At 45.2% G+C, this 17,769-nt stretch overlaps 1 protein-coding gene across 2 annotated transcripts in view; it reads right to left on the bottom strand.

The window, feature by feature from the left end:
• Nucleotides 1-17,769, bottom strand: part of ZFYVE26 (zinc finger FYVE-type containing 26) — a 65,248-nt gene that overhangs the window by 7,682 nt on the left and 39,797 nt on the right. For both annotated transcript variants that reach the window (XM_084866277.1, XM_084866278.1), the window contains exons 27-37: nucleotides 17,128-17,232; nucleotides 14,395-14,558; nucleotides 13,258-13,394; nucleotides 11,073-11,104; nucleotides 10,038-10,174; nucleotides 8,935-9,155; nucleotides 5,763-5,910; nucleotides 5,317-5,526; nucleotides 4,408-4,626; nucleotides 2,342-2,539; nucleotides 1,020-1,219 (exon numbers count right to left, since the gene is read on the bottom strand). In XM_084866277.1, coding sequence (XP_084722403.1) covers nucleotides 1,020-1,219; nucleotides 2,342-2,539; nucleotides 4,408-4,626; nucleotides 5,317-5,526; nucleotides 5,763-5,910; nucleotides 8,935-9,155; nucleotides 10,038-10,174; nucleotides 11,073-11,104; nucleotides 13,258-13,394; nucleotides 14,395-14,558; nucleotides 17,128-17,232 — 1,771 coding nt within the window. The remainder of the gene's footprint in view (nucleotides 1-1,019; nucleotides 1,220-2,341; nucleotides 2,540-4,407; nucleotides 4,627-5,316; nucleotides 5,527-5,762; nucleotides 5,911-8,934; nucleotides 9,156-10,037; nucleotides 10,175-11,072; nucleotides 11,105-13,257; nucleotides 13,395-14,394; nucleotides 14,559-17,127; nucleotides 17,233-17,769) is intronic.

Genomic DNA, 17,769 nt, shown 5'->3' with positions numbered 1-17,769 from the left:
CACAGGCTAGCCTCCTGAGGGGCTCCAGGAATCACATGACTAGGGCTGGGTGACTTAGAAATCGTAATGAGATGGCAATGGAAAAGGCCAAAAGAAATGATATGGAAGGAGAAGAGATCAACACACCCTCTGAGCAGTTACAACAGCACAGACACGGTGGTCTAGTGCCCTGTACAGACTCACAATAGTTATGGTGCTTTGTGGAACTGGGTGAGGTCCAGTCCTTGAATCAGTAAGTATTTACAGAGCATTGATGTGCTGCTAACAATAGAGGCCAAGAGAGACATGAGCCCTGCCCTCAGAGCCCATCAGCTGAGGAGAGATGAATAATGAACAAACACATAAAGCAACTAGCAACTGGGTCTATGAGGCAGTAAATGGTAGCAGGGCAGCATTTACTTAAAAAAAAGGTTTTTATTGATTTTAGAGAGAAAAGAAGGGAGAGGGAGAGAGAGAGACAGAGATATCAATGCTGAGAGAGAATCATTGATCGGCTGCCTCCTACACGCCTCCTACTGGGGTCTGAGCCTGCAACTCGGGCATGTGTCCTACCTGTGATCTCCTAGTTCATAGGTTGACACTCATCCACTGAATCATTCCAGCCAGGCAAGGAACATTTATTTTGGTGTTGTGCTCTCAGCAACAAGATCAGTAGGAATCATTCCTTTTAGATGAATATTCCCCTTCGAGCCCCCACTCCCCTAAGGGCTTAGAGATGGGCAAGGTCAGCTTCATTCCCACAGACCAGGGGTCTTCAAACTACAGCCCGCGGGCCACATGCGGCCCGCAGAGGAGTCTGATCCTGCCCGCCAGGTTTTTTGGGCAGTGAGCGCAGCCGAGGTGTTACAGTAGGAATTAGTAGTTCATATAGTCCGGCCCTCCAGCTCTCTGAGGGACCGTGATCTGGCCCCCACTTTAAAAAGTTCTAGGACCCCTGCCACAGACACTCAGCTCTAGTCTTTCTGGCCGCCCTGACTGTTCCCTGAGCCCTCCCTGATTGTTCCTGAACCCGGAGCTACCTGGACACATCGGCTGCAGTCATCTTCTTTCGGAAGAAGTTGGTCTTCTTCCTTTTAGAGCTGCGGGAGGTCTCTTGGAGGTAGATCTTCAGGTGGTCTTTGGCCTTAAGCAGCCACGAGAGCTTCTCTCCCAGTTCCGTGTATGTCTTCGCTTTGTGACTGAAGAACCGAATACAGGTCATGGCAGCCCGGACTTGGTCCTAGAAGGGAAAAACAGAAGTTTGGGTTGTAGGAGGCCAGGGATCAGGGAGGTGGGGCGTGGGGGAATTCTGATCTGACTCCCACCCAGGACGCTTGCAATCCAGCACCTATTTATATTGCCACCTGCACTGCTCTTTGGCATCAGTCCCTCCTAGGCCCAAGAGACCCCTCGGTGAAGTGACTGGCTGAGATCTTGGGTAGGCTATTATTCCACCACAGGAGAGATCTTAAAAAGGATACTTTTGATTTTCCATTCAACTCGGCTTCGCTCTAACTGTGGCATTGAGTAACTCAATTTCGCGTGATTTAGTTGGCAAACCTCAGACAGATAGGGAGAAACTTGTTTCCTCTTCCTTCATGCCTCTTCTCTGAAAACACTCAATCATTCCTTATAAATTCTCATTCAGCCTCATGTTTATCTTAAAACTACTATCTCTTATGATTGGATCAAAAAACTATGGTATATCTACACAATGGAATACTATGCTGCTATAAAAAAGAAGGAATTCTCATCATTTGCAGCAGCCTGGATGGAATTGGAGAACATCATGCTGAGTGAAATAAGCCAGTCAATGAAAGAGAAACACCACATGACCTCACTCATTTATGGATAATAAAGAACATTATAGATTGATGAACCAAAAGATAGATATAGAGACAGTAAAGCAACAAGCAGACTGTCAAATTACAGCGGGGAGGTTGGGGAGATCTGGGGGAGATAATAGATCAACCAAAGGACTTATATACATGCATATAAGTACAACCAATGGACACAAAACTCTGGGGAGGGAGGGTATGTATGGGAAGGGGGGGGGTAATGGTAAGATATGTATACAGATAATAATTTAATAAAAAAAAACCACAAAAAAAACCTACTATCTCTTATATGCCTTCATTTCTGAAAAATGCCATTACTAACAAGATTCTGGTTTCCCTCTTTAGAACAGGGAGAGAAATCCTCTTACTTAGCAATGCTAGACGGAAACATGGATTGCTCTAGCATGAGCCGATTAGCAAGGCCAGGGACCGAACGACAGTCTTGTTCCTTCCCCTGCGCAGTCTCCCCTTACGCATGGCAGGGCCTCAGCGACAGAGGCAGCGGCCGGCCGGGCCACCCTCACCTTCATAAACTGCTGCAGCTCGTACAGGATGTGGTAGTAGTTCTTCTTCTGCAGATGCTGGCAGGCGGCGAGCAAGTACTCTCCCCAGCACTCCAAGGTTGGATCAATGGATTCTAGCAAGTTTTCCAAAACGTGCAGCTTTCCGCTTTTGTAGCTTGGCTGGAAAATGCCTTCTATGAAGACTTCTGGAGGACTTTCCTAGAGCAGGGCGAAGCAGAAGGTCAGAAGTCTCGAGCCTGGGTCTGGCACTGCCTGGGACCCATTCTGAATTTTCTTCAGCCTCTTCTGAGGGCAGTGCTTCTTAACGACTGAGGGTCACAGATAACTTTCAGGATCCCACTCTCGTGACTGTCCTATTCTCTCCTTCCCTTTGCTGAAAGATCCTCAACAGAGTTACCTACACTCACCGCCTCCTATGCCTGAAAAGATGAATGAGCATTCTCAGAGAACGTAAGGAGGGGCAGGGCATTCCCGGCAGAGGGAACAGACTTGTGGAGGTAAGAAAGTACATGGTACAGCCAGAAAAATTTGGGTCATTGGATAAATCTGGAATGTAGGTTCTAGGTAGCATTTGTATGAAAATAAACTGGAGAAATAAGGAGCTTGATTCTGGTAGGCTCTGAATGCTAAGGCATTTGGACTCCATCCTGTGCCATGGGTCCCACGGAAGGCCTTTCACAGAGGGAATAGCAAGAATAATGAGTAATAGAAACAGGTGTTTATGCTTTAGAAAGCTCATGCTGGGCAGTGTGGCAGGCGAAGGGGTGACAAGGACAGGGAATAGGTTAGAAACATAGTGTCATCCACACACTCTGTAGGCATTCAGTTGTTGTCACAGTGTGTGTGTGTGTGTGTGTGTGTGTGTGTTTCTGTTGTTCTCAACCTGCTTGAGATTAAGGTAAGATATTTCAGTTCAGGGGTACTAGAGATCACAGGAGATAAGAAGAAAGCTTCCATGCAGCTCTCACAAATGGAAAGCAGGGGCAACGCTTCCCTCAGCTTTTGCCAAGATGAAGTAAGTAAGGGGCTTAGCTCTCTGGACTAGTCGTTAATTAGAAGACACGGAGCTGGGTGACTTCCGTCGTCGACCTGTGCTTGGGAAAAGCAGATTTACCTCAGAACTCATTTGGAAACTGAGGAAAAGGTTAGCAATTCAACGCTCACTGATATGACTTTCCAATTATTCTCGAGACCTGGTCGTAGCTAAGGCACAGTTAGGAGCTAGGGCAGCAGAGAAAACATTTCCCTCTCACTGTCCTGTAGGGGCATGGTTACGAAGACTGAATTGCTGACTTCACTTGGAGCAATCCTACACAATCTATTTGCAAACCTTCATCGGCTGCCATTCTGAATTAGAGTGGCAAGCTGAAGTGAAAGTATACCTTGAGGTCTTTCACTTTTATATGAAATTTGGTATGAATCAGTTCCCCATAAGGTTTTCAAGGGACATTCAGATTTAAAAAAAAAATACCTGCCACAGGGTTGAGGTGAAACCGAACCCTGACTAACCATGGCTCCAAAGAAATGTTGCACCCTGTGGTGCCTGTGCATCCATGAGAGGAGGGTGGCGGATGCCAGAAGGAGAAAAGAGCACACTCTCCCTCCACAAGGTACTGCAGCCCAAACATAAGATGTGTGCTAGGGGTGACCCCTGGCCCTGTGGGAACAACTCTGAGTGATGAGCAGCTGGTCGGCAGTGGGACACAGACCCAGGGCAGGTGGAGGTGTGTGGAAACAGAGAGGTTAAGCAATTTGCTCAAGGCCACACCGCTTACATCAACCATCTTATTCCAGAGATCATGCTCTCACCCACCATTTGATTCTGCTGTGGGCTTTGGGAGAAGGGGTGGTTTGTCACTGCCAGTGGAGGGCAATCTGGGATCCAGGTTAAGACTTGCTGCACACTCATCAAATCATGATCTGTGTAGACAGAATTTTCCACTGGGCCTGCCTCTGCCAGAGCTGGTCTCATGGCTCACCGCTGGGGTTAGTGTAAGGGGTTATTGCCCGCACCCCATAGAGCTGAGTGGCCCCCCGAGGAGGGCAGAGCTGCATCTGTGTCTCACCTTGTTGAGCAGGTGCAGCAGGGCTTCCCGCAGACAGCTGTGCCTCACGTAGAAGCTGATGATGGCCAGGTTGGTGCTGTAGTTATGCAGGTAGAAGAGGCACTCTTGGTAGTAGGTGTTGTTCATGATCTTCCCTTCAGGGATCACCTCCAGAGAGAGGCTCTGGGTCCGAAGGGTAGCTTCCAGTTCTTTCAAGGTGGCCAAGTAATCATCATCTTGCTGACAGGGAAGGAGAGAGTGAGGGAAATGGAACTCAGTATGTTCTCTGCAGTCCCCGAAACTGTCATTAAAGAATATTTAACAATGTGGAAAAATGCTCAAGATACAGTTTTAAGGGTAGAAAAATAGGCAGAATACAAAATTCCAAAATACTGTGTATCATTAATTTCATTCAAAAACACAACATAGAGCCCAGCTGGGTGTAGCTCAGTGGTTGAGCGTCGACCCAGGAAGCAAGAGGTCACCGTTTGATTCCCAGTCAGGGCATATGCCCAGGTTGAGGGCTCATTCCCCAGTGGGGACATGCAGGAGGCAGCCAATCAATGATTCTCTTTCATCATTGATGTTTCTATCTCTCGCTTCCTCTCCCTTTCTCTCTGAAATCAATTAAAAAAAAACCCCACACATACACAAAGGAGAAAGTTCACCAAAATCTAAATACGATTTAAGTCTGGGTATGAGATTATACGTGATTTTTATCATTTAAAGTAGTTTTCTGTAGTTTGCTTTTTAAAAAATGTGACTCTGTATTACTTATCTAACCTTATATAGTTCTTATCAAATTATAATAGAACGAACAAAACCCAAGCCTGCCACCGTCAGCCGAGTGAAACTCGATCTTGTCCCCAGATCATTACTGCTCCTGGGCCTCCCTCCCTGAGCGGACCCTTCATCGGCTGAGCTCCTTACCAAGGACAGGAGTGGCCTCACTGTGGACTCCAAGTACTCAACCACATCTTGAACCAGTCTCGAGCCATGACTCAGCTGATTGAGGTCAAAAGGGGGCTTCAGACAGCGACTGAACTTCTCCCGTGCGGCAGTGAGGTTCCCAGCTTTGAGGCAGGCCATTCCCCAAGCATGCCATGCGCCAGTGGGATCCAGCCCAGTCTTTGTGGAGACCTGGAGGAAAAACAGCTCCTGTAGTTAGAGGTACTTACATCAAGGCCTAAGAGTCCCGAAGACCTATTCTATTCCCTTGTTGCCAATCATCTCTCCTCACCCCCACCTAGGGAAACTGGTCATGCCCTGGGTACTTGTTCATGGCCATGAACTACTGAGATGCAATACCTGTTTGCAAGGCCAGGCAAGGAAAGCCATTACAGTAGGGGGAGAAGTGAGCTTTGTCTTTGCCTCACCTCGACGCCTAGCTGGTAGTACTCAGCTTCCAAAAGCTGGTTCCTCAGCCTGGTTACTGCAGCCGGCTGCAGGATCTGATCCAGAGATGGCACGTGGCGATAGGCAGCAGCAACTAAAATATTCAGCACGTCTACCTTGCTGATGTAGCTACAGAGGGGAAAAGCACAAGGCAATGAGGCTCCACAGAGTCTTGCTAAGAATAGTTGCTGCTTAGAGGTGTGCTATTTATTTCCAATGTTACTGAGATAGTGAGAGCTGAGAGGTACAGAGACACTGTGAGAGAAGGCTGGAGCCAGACTCGGAATCTCAACTCCATCATTTAGCTGCTCTGTGATCTTAGGCAAACTAGTTAACCTTTCTCTATCTCAGCTTACTCATCTGTAAAATGAATATAAAAATTCAACAACCCAAGTGAAAGGAGCTTCGCGGGCACTCATTAAATGTGAGGTATAAACATGTGGAGCGGGTCACTCAGGCCTTCTACTTGAGGCAAGGCCTTTACCCTGAATGTTGGAGGCTCTCAAATTTCCAGTTAGATTTTTGGTCTTTTTGAACCCTGCTTGCATGGGACAGAGCACAGAGACTGTACGGACGGCCTGCACTCCTGGTCAGCACAGGGCTCACATCACTACCATTCCTGGAGGTAGTGGGACTCGACAGCCTTTCCCTGGGCTAAAGATGGGCTCTCATCACCGCCTACCAGACTGCCACCTTTCAGTGCTCATGACACCTGGTGATTGCAAAACCTTATCGTAACAGAAAGCCCAGAGAGCTGGGTTATTCAGTATGGTGCCCAAGGTTCTTAAATCTTGTAACATAATTCTAGCAAAAGACCCTGTGCATCTGACTTGTCCACCGATTTCCTTGAACAAGGATTCAGTGCGTTACTGATTCTCAAGCTAGTGGGAATGGAGTAGGAAAGTACAGTGTGAAAAAGCAAATTTGTTATCACTACATATTGTTCACTTGTAACAGAGGGTGTGAGGTTTTTTTATTTTTTATTTTTTATTTATTTATTTTTTTTATATGAATTAAAGACAGTAGAAAAATATTCTGCAAACCAAGAATTCCAAACACACATGGGAGATGTATCCACTCCCCTCAGCAAACAGGCACAAAGAGTGATTCTCCAGAGTTGGTGTCTCTGAAGCTGGGGAAGAGGGAGAAAGGATGTGCAATCTGAAACCACTGCTGAAGCCCCAGCCACCTGGGGGTGAGTGAGAATCCTACTCGACTAAGGACTTCCTTAACTTCTGCTGCCCTCAGCCTAAGTGGATATTTCCTCCATCCTATATAATAAAAGCATAGTATGCAAATTGTCCCCTCCACCAGGAGTTCATCCAGGGGGTGGGGCTAGCTGGGGGAAGGGAGGGAGGCCCTGGTGGTAGCAGGCAGCCAGGGGAAGGGAGGGAGTACCTGGCTGACAGCCAGCAGTTGCTAAGGACCCTACCAGTGCATGAATTTTGTGCACTGGGCCTCTAGTCTATAATAGATTTTGAAGGAAGTATAGGAATTAATGTTAAGTCTGTTCCCCCTTCCCAATCTGAGTATTCTTTTTTTAAAAAAAATAAAACTTTAATATCATTTACATTATTGATATTTAAGATATTCAGGGTGGGGCAAAAGTTGATTTATAGTTGTTCATATAGAAAATAACACAATAATTAATAAATACAAGAATAAACTGTTTCATGTACTTACAACTATATACCTACTTTTGCCCCATTACTGTATTCAGACATATTTTAATTTTTGCCTTAAGTTTTTACCTTTTTAGAGGTACTATATGAAGGGGTTTCTGTCCCTGTGTTCCCTTCTTTTCCATTTCTGATAAATTGGTAGCTTTTTGGTTCTTTTCATGGTTATTTATAAACTTTATTTAACATGTTATATCTATTTATTAATTTATCAACTTGAGAAATGATGTAGAATCTAGTTCCTCTTGATATAAGTGAAATTAACTTCTTCAAACTTCCTTCCATTTTTTGTCCCACCTCCTTTTATCTTTCTCAACCTTTTGATTTTTGTGAATAAAAATAATAAAACTGCTTGGCTGGTGTGACTCAGTGATTGAGCGCTGACCTATAAACCAGAAGGTGGTCACGGTTCTATTCCAGATCAGGGCACATGACCGGGTCGTGGGCTTGATATCTAGTAGGAGGCATGCAGAAGGCAGCCGATCAATAATTCTCTCTCATTGATATTTCTCTCTCTTTCTCTCTCCCTCTCTGAAATCAATGCAAACATTTAAAATTAATAATAAAGTTAACATTTTTGGAGAAGTAGGCCCAGTTCTTAGCCTTTTACATGGATATTCTCACATAGTCCTCAAAACAGCCCTATAAGTATTATTGTCATACCCATTTTATAGAGGAGGAAACTGAGGCCTATAGTGGTGAACAGACTTGTCCAAGGTGACAGAGCTTGGAAGTGGGGAAGATGAGAGTCACTGCACTCTATGCCAGCTGCTGAGTTTGCAGGCAAGTGCCTGAGGTACTTGCACTCAGCCAGGACTGAGTGCTGGGAACACACAACATGAGTCACACAACTGGGTGGATAAGCTGAGAACTGGGAGTTTTCATTGTCAAGTTAATAAAAGGAGGCAGAGCAGGTTGTGCAGGGACCTGAGGCTTAATCATGCCTTTCCCAAATATATTTCTACTTTGACTCAGATTCCTACCTGTGACACAGGGATACATCAGTCCCCAGCGTGCTTTACAGATCTCTCGTCAGAATTCCCTGAGGCCACAGTCTGAATCTGGTCAAGGTTGGGGCTGAGTTTTGGTCCAGGGTAAGCACTTGTCAACTCAGGGAGAACACATCTTTAAAAGCCAGAAAGTTAGTTCCACAGCGATTAAAGGTGCTTCCCTAAACTGACGTTAATACAAACCAACCCGAGTCTTTGAGATCTTTCTGACTGGGTATAGCTAGAGAATCCTTGCCTTGATGATGCACTCAGGGACAGAGAAGGAAGGAACAGGCTGCTCAGGGAGGGTGAGGAAGACCACTTGTGATCCGGTAACAGCACGACATTAACATTGAATTGCGACGCAAACATTTCAGTATGTCTTGGCAGAAAGGATGGTGAGGTGAAAACTCACAGTGGGGCCAGGAAGAGAAGCTGGATGGAAATGACTGCCAGGCCAAAGGACAGAGACTTACTCCTGTTACCTGTCACAAAGAGCCAGGTCCTGGCTGTGGCCGGCCTTGACAAACATCACCTTGGCGCTGAAGAGCAGCTGCTTCATGATGTCCGTGAGCAGCCCTGCGTCCACCTCGGGGTTGGCGAGGCCCTGGGACAGCCTGCAGCAGTGCTCAATCAGCTGGTGGCCACAGGCAACGCTGTCCCGGTGCAGGTTCAGGATGGCGATGCACAAGGAGGCGCTGGGGGCCTGGCCAGGGGGGAGGAAGAGAGAAGCACACAGGTGGTTAGATTGTGGGAATTATTCTTCCTTCTTCACAAAGCATGGAAAACACTGAAGGAGGGGCCAACATCCCACAGCAAATTGGAAGTGGAAATAAACAAATTCCATGTGCTCTAAGCAGCACTGCTGAAGCTCTGGCTGCTAGGTTTCATCACCTTACTGAGAGGAAAGAAGTTGTGTTCATGTGTTCCCTACTTTCTGGGAATGTTCACAGGACCCCCCCCTCTTTCCAGGCTATGTCCCACTAACACAGGTTTTCTTTATTGTCGGCTTGGAGGATGATGGTCACCTTGCTTGTCTGACCACCTGGAGAAGCCTCTGCTTAAAGTCACTGAACACACTGATGATAATTCATATTCTAAAAGCACATTCCAAAACCTTTCACTGTCCCTGATGCCTCCTAAGGATATATTCTTTACTGCAGAATTCAAGTCCGTAAACATCAATAGCCTGTTTTAATCCTATCTTTTACCACCTCTCTACCTACACCCTATTCCTTAAAATTAAACCATCTCCAATTCTCCACATTACCTGCAGTTTATGACACTGAACCTTTGTTCAGATGTTTTAGTTTTGCACTCTTGGCCTTCCCTTATCTTCACTCCTCTCCTAACCCCCAAGTTTCTACACTCTTCCAATGCCATCTTAAATGCTATCTTTCCAGGAAGCCTTTCCTGATCTCCTAGGGTGCATTTCCCATGATGCTCTTCATTTTCTCCCTTAACTGGTATACTTAGCTCCCACATTGTTTGAACTAAGCAAGTGAAGGCCAGGCTGTGCTCACCTATCTCTGCATTTCCCGCCACATCATAAAGAAACGCAAATGCCATTGAATTTTATTGCTGTTACCTGCTCATAGTAAAATTCATTCCGCACCAGCTCATTTTCCTCCTCATTCAAGTCCAAAATCCATTCTACCTCAGGTGCTTTGGGGACTCTGACCACAGCTGAGTATGGTGGGTTTTCATTCTTGGCGCTGTCCGGGGCTGGGAAGAGAATGCCATCTGTGTGTCAGCCACTGGCCAGCAGGCCATTCTAGCCCAGCCCCATGAGCTGGCGTGAGTTGCAGGCAGATCCTTGCCTGCTGAGTGCCCTTTCTCTTTGCCTGGTCCTTTTTATTTCCTCTAGGAGACCCCCTTAAGGAACCTCAAACTTCCTTCCCCAGGGGGAGACCTGGGGTGAGTATTACAGTGTTTGCCACACAAACCTGAAAGGTTCCTGCCTCTCAAACGACTGCTGAGCCACTGTCTACTCAAAATTTAACCTGCTATGGAAGAGTATAAGCCAAGCTATTAACAGAAGTTAATTAGGAGGATCGGATCGAGGGAGCCTTGGGAGGTAGTATGATGGTGAACAGGAATCTAGGGGTTAAAAAACACCACCAAAAAAACACCCTGGCCAGTGTTGCTCAGTTGGATGAGCACCATCACCATCTCATACACCAAAAGGATTCCTGGTCAGGGCACAGCCTGGGTTGTGGGCTCAAACCCCCAATAAGGGGTGTGCAGGAGATAGCCGTTATAAGTTTCTCTCTCATATTGATGTTTCTCTCTCTCTCCCTGCCCATTCCCCTCTCTCTAAAATCAATGGACATATATTAAAAAAAAAAAATTTTTTTTAAACCTACTATAAGTTAAGGACCAAGTTATTTGGTTATTGGCCTTCTCAATGCTGGAAAGTAATGGGCCAGAATGATAGACTAATATGATGATAAACTTTAAGGAAAGAGTTTGATTGAAGGTCACTGAGGTGACCTTCATGAGCAGCCCACTGGTCAACCCCAACCCATGCTGTCAAACAGCATGCCAATTGCAGCTGATAAGGAAGGAAAAGCTAATCTGAGCATATAAACAAAGAGTCCCAGGCAACGTGGTTCAGCCTTACCTTCTGGTTGTTCTGGATTCTCTGCTGGTCCACTGGAAACAGAGAAAGAAAAAATGAAATGCCTGAATCTCTCCTCGTCCTCTTTGATTTGAGCTTGGTATAGCACTGACCTTTACTCCGTGACCTGAGTGAGACTGGAAATTATCCAAAACTCTTTCTTCTCCCTCACTTGTCATAGCCAATCACTGACCAATTCCTGTCCATTCCATCTCCTAAATGCCCCTTTAAATGTCCCCATCTCTCTCTCTATCCTTGCCTCAGAGGGTCCTCATCATTTACCAGTAGAGCCTTTTCAATAGCTTCCCATTCTGTACTTTACAGCTGCAGCAAGCTTTCAAAAATGCAAATCTGGTCACATGATGCTTGTCCTTAAAATTCTTCAGTAGCTCCTCAGAGTAAAACTATTGCACATTGCAGTTCAGCAGATAATGCCCCCTGTGGCCTGACCTGGCTACCTCCTAAGACCATCTCCTGCCACTCTCAACCTGTGCTCAACCCATAAAAGTCCAAAGGGGTCAACTCTACCATTGACTCTGATCAACTTCAGGTGACACTACAAGCCAGAACTCAGGTCCGGAGTCATAAATCGTGATCTGCATGAGCAGCCCGCTCATCAATCCCAACCCATGTTGTCAAAGGGCATGCTCCAAGCCTTGTGCCATTGCCCAAGTCTTCCCTGCTCAGCTGCCAGCCTCTAAGTCCAAGGTGCACTGGCCAGAATCTTAGCACATCTCCTATCTACTTACACTTCCTCAATGCCCACATGTTCTCTACCCTTACCCTTACCTTTGCAGTTGTTCCTCCCATTTCTGGGCATGCTCTGTTTTTGCTTCTTTTCCTACTAACTTTTCATCCTCTAAGACTCAGCCCAAGTGCCACCCCTCAGAAACCCACCTGACCACTGTGCTTATTCAATGACTGTGTGGTCTGTTTGTTGGCCGCCTCCCGGATAACTGGGGGCTCCTTGAGAGCAAAGTGATTACTGCTGAGTGACTAATGAGTGAAAGAATCCCCATCAATATTAACAGCTCATTTCCAATCTTAGCAGCATGGTAGACAGATCATTCCCCCGTCCCCACACTGAAGGAGGCAGTGGTATGCCAGGGTCACAGAAACTATAGTATAAGCATGGCTTGTATCCTTCCTACAAGATCAGTAATCATCATGGTAAATACTGACAAAAAAATGTTCATTTTAAGACAAACACAAAAAGCTGTTATGCTTCTGAACAAAATGTAAAATCTATTGAAGTCTTAAGTAAAACATGAAGAATTCAAAGTAATTTTGCTTTTGGATAGTTGCTTTGGCTCATATGCCCTGGGAGTCTTAGATCCAGCCTCCTCTGCTGCTAGAAGCAGTGGGAATAATTGAGTAACCCTGAGCAGGCCAACACAGCCTTGATCTGTTTTAGCAGAGGGATGAGCAGTTTCTGAAATTTGTCACCAAGTGAACTGTGTGTAGGGACACACAGGATTACTGGAAAGACTTCTTCTTCTTCTTCTTTTTAAAAAAAATATATTTTATTGATTTTTTTATAGAGAGGAAGAGAGAGGGATAGAGAGTTAGAAACATTGATGAGAGAGAATCATCGATCAGCTGCCTCTTGCACACCCCCTACTGGGGATGTGCCCACAACCAAGGTACATGCCCTTGACCGGAATCAAACCTGGGACCTTTCAGTCCGCAGGCTGACGCTCTATCCACTGAGCCAAACCGGTTTTGGCGTGGAAAGACTCTTCTAATTACGGATAACAAGCGAGGAAGACTAGATAGATTAGAGCTGATGAAAGTGATGCCCAAACATTCAGCAGGTAGGAATATGTCCCTTGGGGTCCAGCTGAGACCAACTGGGGCAAGAGTGGCTGTAACACAGGAGAGGAGGCTGGTGAGCTGAGATCAGTGACCCGAATCAGGGCACGGGATGTGGAACAAATGTCCTAATCTCAGAGAAAACATCACGTCAGAGCCCTATACTTGGCTTCCTCTCACCCTTATTTCCTTTCTTAGAAGTTTCTCTGACCAAGGGCCAACATTTCATTGTAGAGTTCATGGCATTTCAGTGTGAATGTTAAAACATTTTGTAACAGATTTGAGATGCTCTCCACAATGAGCCTTCTAGGAGGGCAAGGACTTGAGGGAGGGTGTGGTGGTCAGTAACAGGAGCAGCCCCACTGCAGACACTCACTCTTTGTTGTAGTAACGGTAGCACTGGTCACACACGCGAGTAGGGTTCTCCCTGCAGCCTTCCACAGCCATTTTCTTAGTGGAGCAGGAACTGCACACTAGCCGGCCGCAGCGGCGACAATGATGACGCCTGTTAAACTGAGGGGTGTCAGAGGGCAGAGAAGGAAGGGGAGGAAGAGGAGGTAAGACTGTGGGAACTGTGAGTAGAAGAGTTAATCCATTTATCCTTGGTGTCAGCCCCTGTGACTTATTAAGAACACCATGTGCCTGGCCTCTGTTGAGAAAGAACACATTAGTGCTTGCCTTTGAGAAGCTGAGATTTAAAGATATCTCTCAGCTGATGAACCAAGGTGCCTAAGTAAGTCATGAGCAGTTTAGCAATGGCTCCTGATAAGATCTACCTGCCTGCGGAGGCAACATGTAAATATATAGCAAAAACCAGTGGAGAGGAGGGACTTTCTCAGCCAAGGCAGATCAGATTTCTCCATGGTTATTCATGATGATGAAAAAGTGTTTTTTTTTCAAAGTATCTCACAAGCACTATCTCCTTTCATTATAAGAGGTTGGTAAATATATTACACCTCTTTTATAAATGAGGAGGAAACAGACACAGAGAATTTACATCATCCTCATTTTCATCAGCACTGAGTAATATACCAGTCAGGCACTGGTTAAATATGGTGTAATTAGCCCTTACAATGACATGAGTCAAATAACATATCATCCTGACTTTACAAGTGAGCATCTGAGATTGAAGAAGGTAATGGTCACATTGTTAATAAGAGGCAGAGCTGAGATTAGAACCCAGGCCTTTTGTTTCCAGAGACAGCACATATAACCATTACCAGTCACTTGTCTTATTGTGAAAGACAAGGGAGCTTGGAGCAAGGTCTTCTGATGTTTAGAGTCCTGCTATATCTGTCTGCCTCTTTTATGTTTTTTCATGAGAATGGCAAAGATTTTAGAATTTAAGGCTCCAAAAAATACACTCTGGTCAGGTCAAAGATAAATCCAAAGTCTTAGATTTGTTAATTCTTGTGAAAATACCAATAATCTTCATGGGGACATGAGGTGACTACAAACTAGAGTTTTTCTTTAGTTTCTCCTTCAGACAGAGCTGGAGACGGATGCTGCTCACCATAGTGAAGTGCTCCCTGCAGCAGACCATGCAGAGACTCTCGCTCTCATCCGGTACCCACTGGTGCCTGCTCGGGGGCGTTTCTGGGGGCACAAACTCCAGAGAGGGCTGGCTCTGTGGGACACTCCTCTCCTTCGGACTGGGGGAACGTACAATGGAGACACCTGGGAGTCAGAGCCAGAAGTCAGAGACAAGGTGATGAATAGTTCAGCTCATAAATGAGGAAGGAATGAGAGAATTAGAATTTCACCACTTTATGAATCCCTAGTGAAATAAGGCAGTTAATGATCATTACTGGGTGACTGCATTATAAGAAAAGAGACAACTGGACACTGTATATCTCCTCATGGGGGGCACACAAATACCCATCAAACATACTTACCCTAGAGTATTAGGCCTGAATCAAATCAAGTTTCTAAGATATCTCTACCAGTACACTACAAATATAGGGAAAAAGACCCAGATTGCCACAGGGCAGCAGCCAGCAAAGTCTAGCATGTGGGATGCTCTTCAGGACAAATGACCTACTTTCCTCCATAAATAAAAAATAGGGGAGGGCGCGGGAAAGGGAAGATATAGGGAACCTATTGATTAAAAGAGATTTTATATATATATATATATATATATATTTATTTTCTACAGAGAGGAAGGGAGAGGTATAGAGAGCCAGAAACATCGACGAGAGAGATACATCGATCAGTTGCCTCCTGCACACCCCCCACTGGGGATGTGCCCACAACCAAGGTACATGCCCTTGACTGAAATCCAACCTGGGATTGGATTTCAGTCAACAGGCTGATGCTCTTTCCACTGAGCCAAACTGGTTTTGGCTGAAGAGATATTTTAGCCAAATGCCATGTGTGAGCATTATTTACATCTTGATTCTGGAAAAAGCAATTCTAAAAAAAACTTCATGAGACAATTGGGGAAATTTGAATAGTGACTGGGTAGTTGATAATAACAAGGAATCATTAACTTGTTTTTAGGTATGATAATAACATTATGGTTTTGTTTTATAAATGTCCTTACTTTTAGTAATATATACTGATATATTTATAAGTAAAATTATACCTAGGATTTGCTTCAAAATAATCCATTAGGACAGGGGTGTAGATAAAACAAGTGTGGTCATCACGGGACAGTAATTATTATAGCTGGGCAATAAGACTTCATTGCACTATTCTCTCTACTCTTGTGCTTTGAAACATAATAAAAAGCTAAAAATAAAAATCCAAAAACATAAACCAAAGCTGCTCAGGCCACCTTTTGGATATGTGTGAAGCTGCTCATACACCTGTAAGTCTGAGCCCTCCACTCAGGTCTGGTGGTTACCATGAAGCATGACTAATTCTCAGAGCATGGCCATGAGATGCCACAGTCTCTTTATGGCATCTAAGGAGATTTCTTGTCACCTTGCAGACCAATGTTGGCAAGTCACAGAAAAAGAAAACCGAAGAACACAGTGACTCTCAGCGGCACCCAAAAGAACAGAGGCTGTAGATCTCTCCCAGAATCCTGCTCCAACCGCTGGCAAAACACACTTGCTGATCTTTCGCATTTAGGCCACTGTGCAAGGGGCTGGAGTGTGTATGGAGAGACTGAGAGGGCCACTCTGTGGGAGAGTGGGAGGGATGGTAAAAAGGGGCGACCAACACATGGCTGAGCCTTCAAGGAGCTTGCCTCCTGTGTGGCTGATGGACGTAAGTAATTAAGTGCAGCACAGCAGCAGAATAAACATGAGGACTAAATACAATCAATCCTCCTTATGAACAGATTCCATATTTGTGAATTTGCCTACTGGCTAAAATTTATTTGTAACCTTACAATAATTATTTACAGTGCTTTTACAGACGTGCAGAGCAGTGAGTAATTTAAGCCTCCTGGCAGAGGCTGAAGGGTGATGTTCTGCTTTGTTTTAGTTCAGAGGACGGAAGATGGAGATGGGAGGAGACAGGACAGTGCATGCAAGAGGCTCAGCTCTGGGGCTGGAGGGACAGGGGTTGGATTCCAACTCTAGTACCAATAGTGGGCGGCCTCAGGCATGTCACCTAACACTGCTGAACCTCTTTTTCTCTTTTGTAAAATAAGTAAAATAGAATCTACTGGTACAAACTGTATTCAATTTAAGATTATAATTTGTGATCTGTATATATGATATATATCTAAATCATATGTGAATATATATATGATATATATTGAAATCATATATGAATATATATATGATATATATGTGATTGCCCCTCTGGCATGGCTCAGTGGTTGAGTGTCGACCTATGAGCCAGTAGGTATCTGTTTGATTCCCGGTCAGGGCATGGGCCCAGGTTGCAGGCTCGAGTCCCAGTGTGGGGTGTGCAGGAGGCAACCGATCAATGATTCTCTCTCATCACTGATGTTTCTATCTCTCTCTTCCTCTTCCCTCCTCTCTGAAATAAAAATGTATCAAGAAAAAGATATATATGTGATATGTATCTATATACACCTGTGTACATAGTTTTCCTAGCAGCAATAGTTCAGTGTTCACTAAGTCAATGTTAGTAGAAACTAAAGATATACCACTACAAATAATGACGGTCAACTATATGCTGAATTTTCTGGGCTATACAAAGTGGAGCAAACCAAGAAAAACAGTAAAGATGTTGTAATGGGAAGTTTAAAAAAGGGGTAAAAGAATCAGAAGGTCAGAATTATGCAAGATTGAACTAAAAGTTGGGAAACTCTCAGAACCTTCCTTACCCTGACCAGGAGCAGTAGCAGAAGAGAACTCTGTTGATGGTGACCTAGTCAAGGTCTCGAGGTCTGAAGCCTGACCCACAGTTTCCTGGAGGTGAATCTCAGAATCTGTAGAGAGGAAAATGCTGTTAGGATATTACTCTACCATAAGCATCTTCACTGTGCGAGGTACTTGGTTCAAAGCCCTGTTCCTTTCACTGGCTATCACTCCATGATCCCACCAGTTATAAAAGGAATGGTAGAGCACTTCTAAGCCTGCTTCTGAAAGTCCTCAACAAAGTATGTTTATAAAAGCACATGAGAAAATAAAGCAGGTGCTAGGACTTTACAAAATCAATCCAAGTACGTCCAGAGGGAAGTGAGAGATGATGCCCCTGGAGCAGGGGTCCTCAAACTTTTTAAAGTGGGGGCCAGATCATGGTCCCTCAGAGAGCTGGAGGGCCGGACTATATGAACTACTAATTCCTACTGTAACACCTCGGCTGCGCTCACTGCCCAAAAAACCTGGCGGGCCGGATCAGACTCCTCTGCAGGCTGCATGTGGCCCGCGGGCCGTAGTTTGAAGACCCCTGCCCTGGAGGATAGGGAATAAGAACAAAAGAGCTGGCTGGGAGTATCAGCCCATATTGACTTCATTTTCTTCAT

The sequence above is a fragment of the Pipistrellus hanaki genome, assembly GCF_964339955.1.
Source record: "Pipistrellus hanaki genome assembly, chromosome: 1".
In the NCBI taxonomy this organism is placed as follows: domain Eukaryota; kingdom Metazoa; phylum Chordata; class Mammalia; order Chiroptera; family Vespertilionidae; genus Pipistrellus; species Pipistrellus hanaki.
This window is presented reverse-complemented; position numbering and strand designations above follow the sequence as displayed.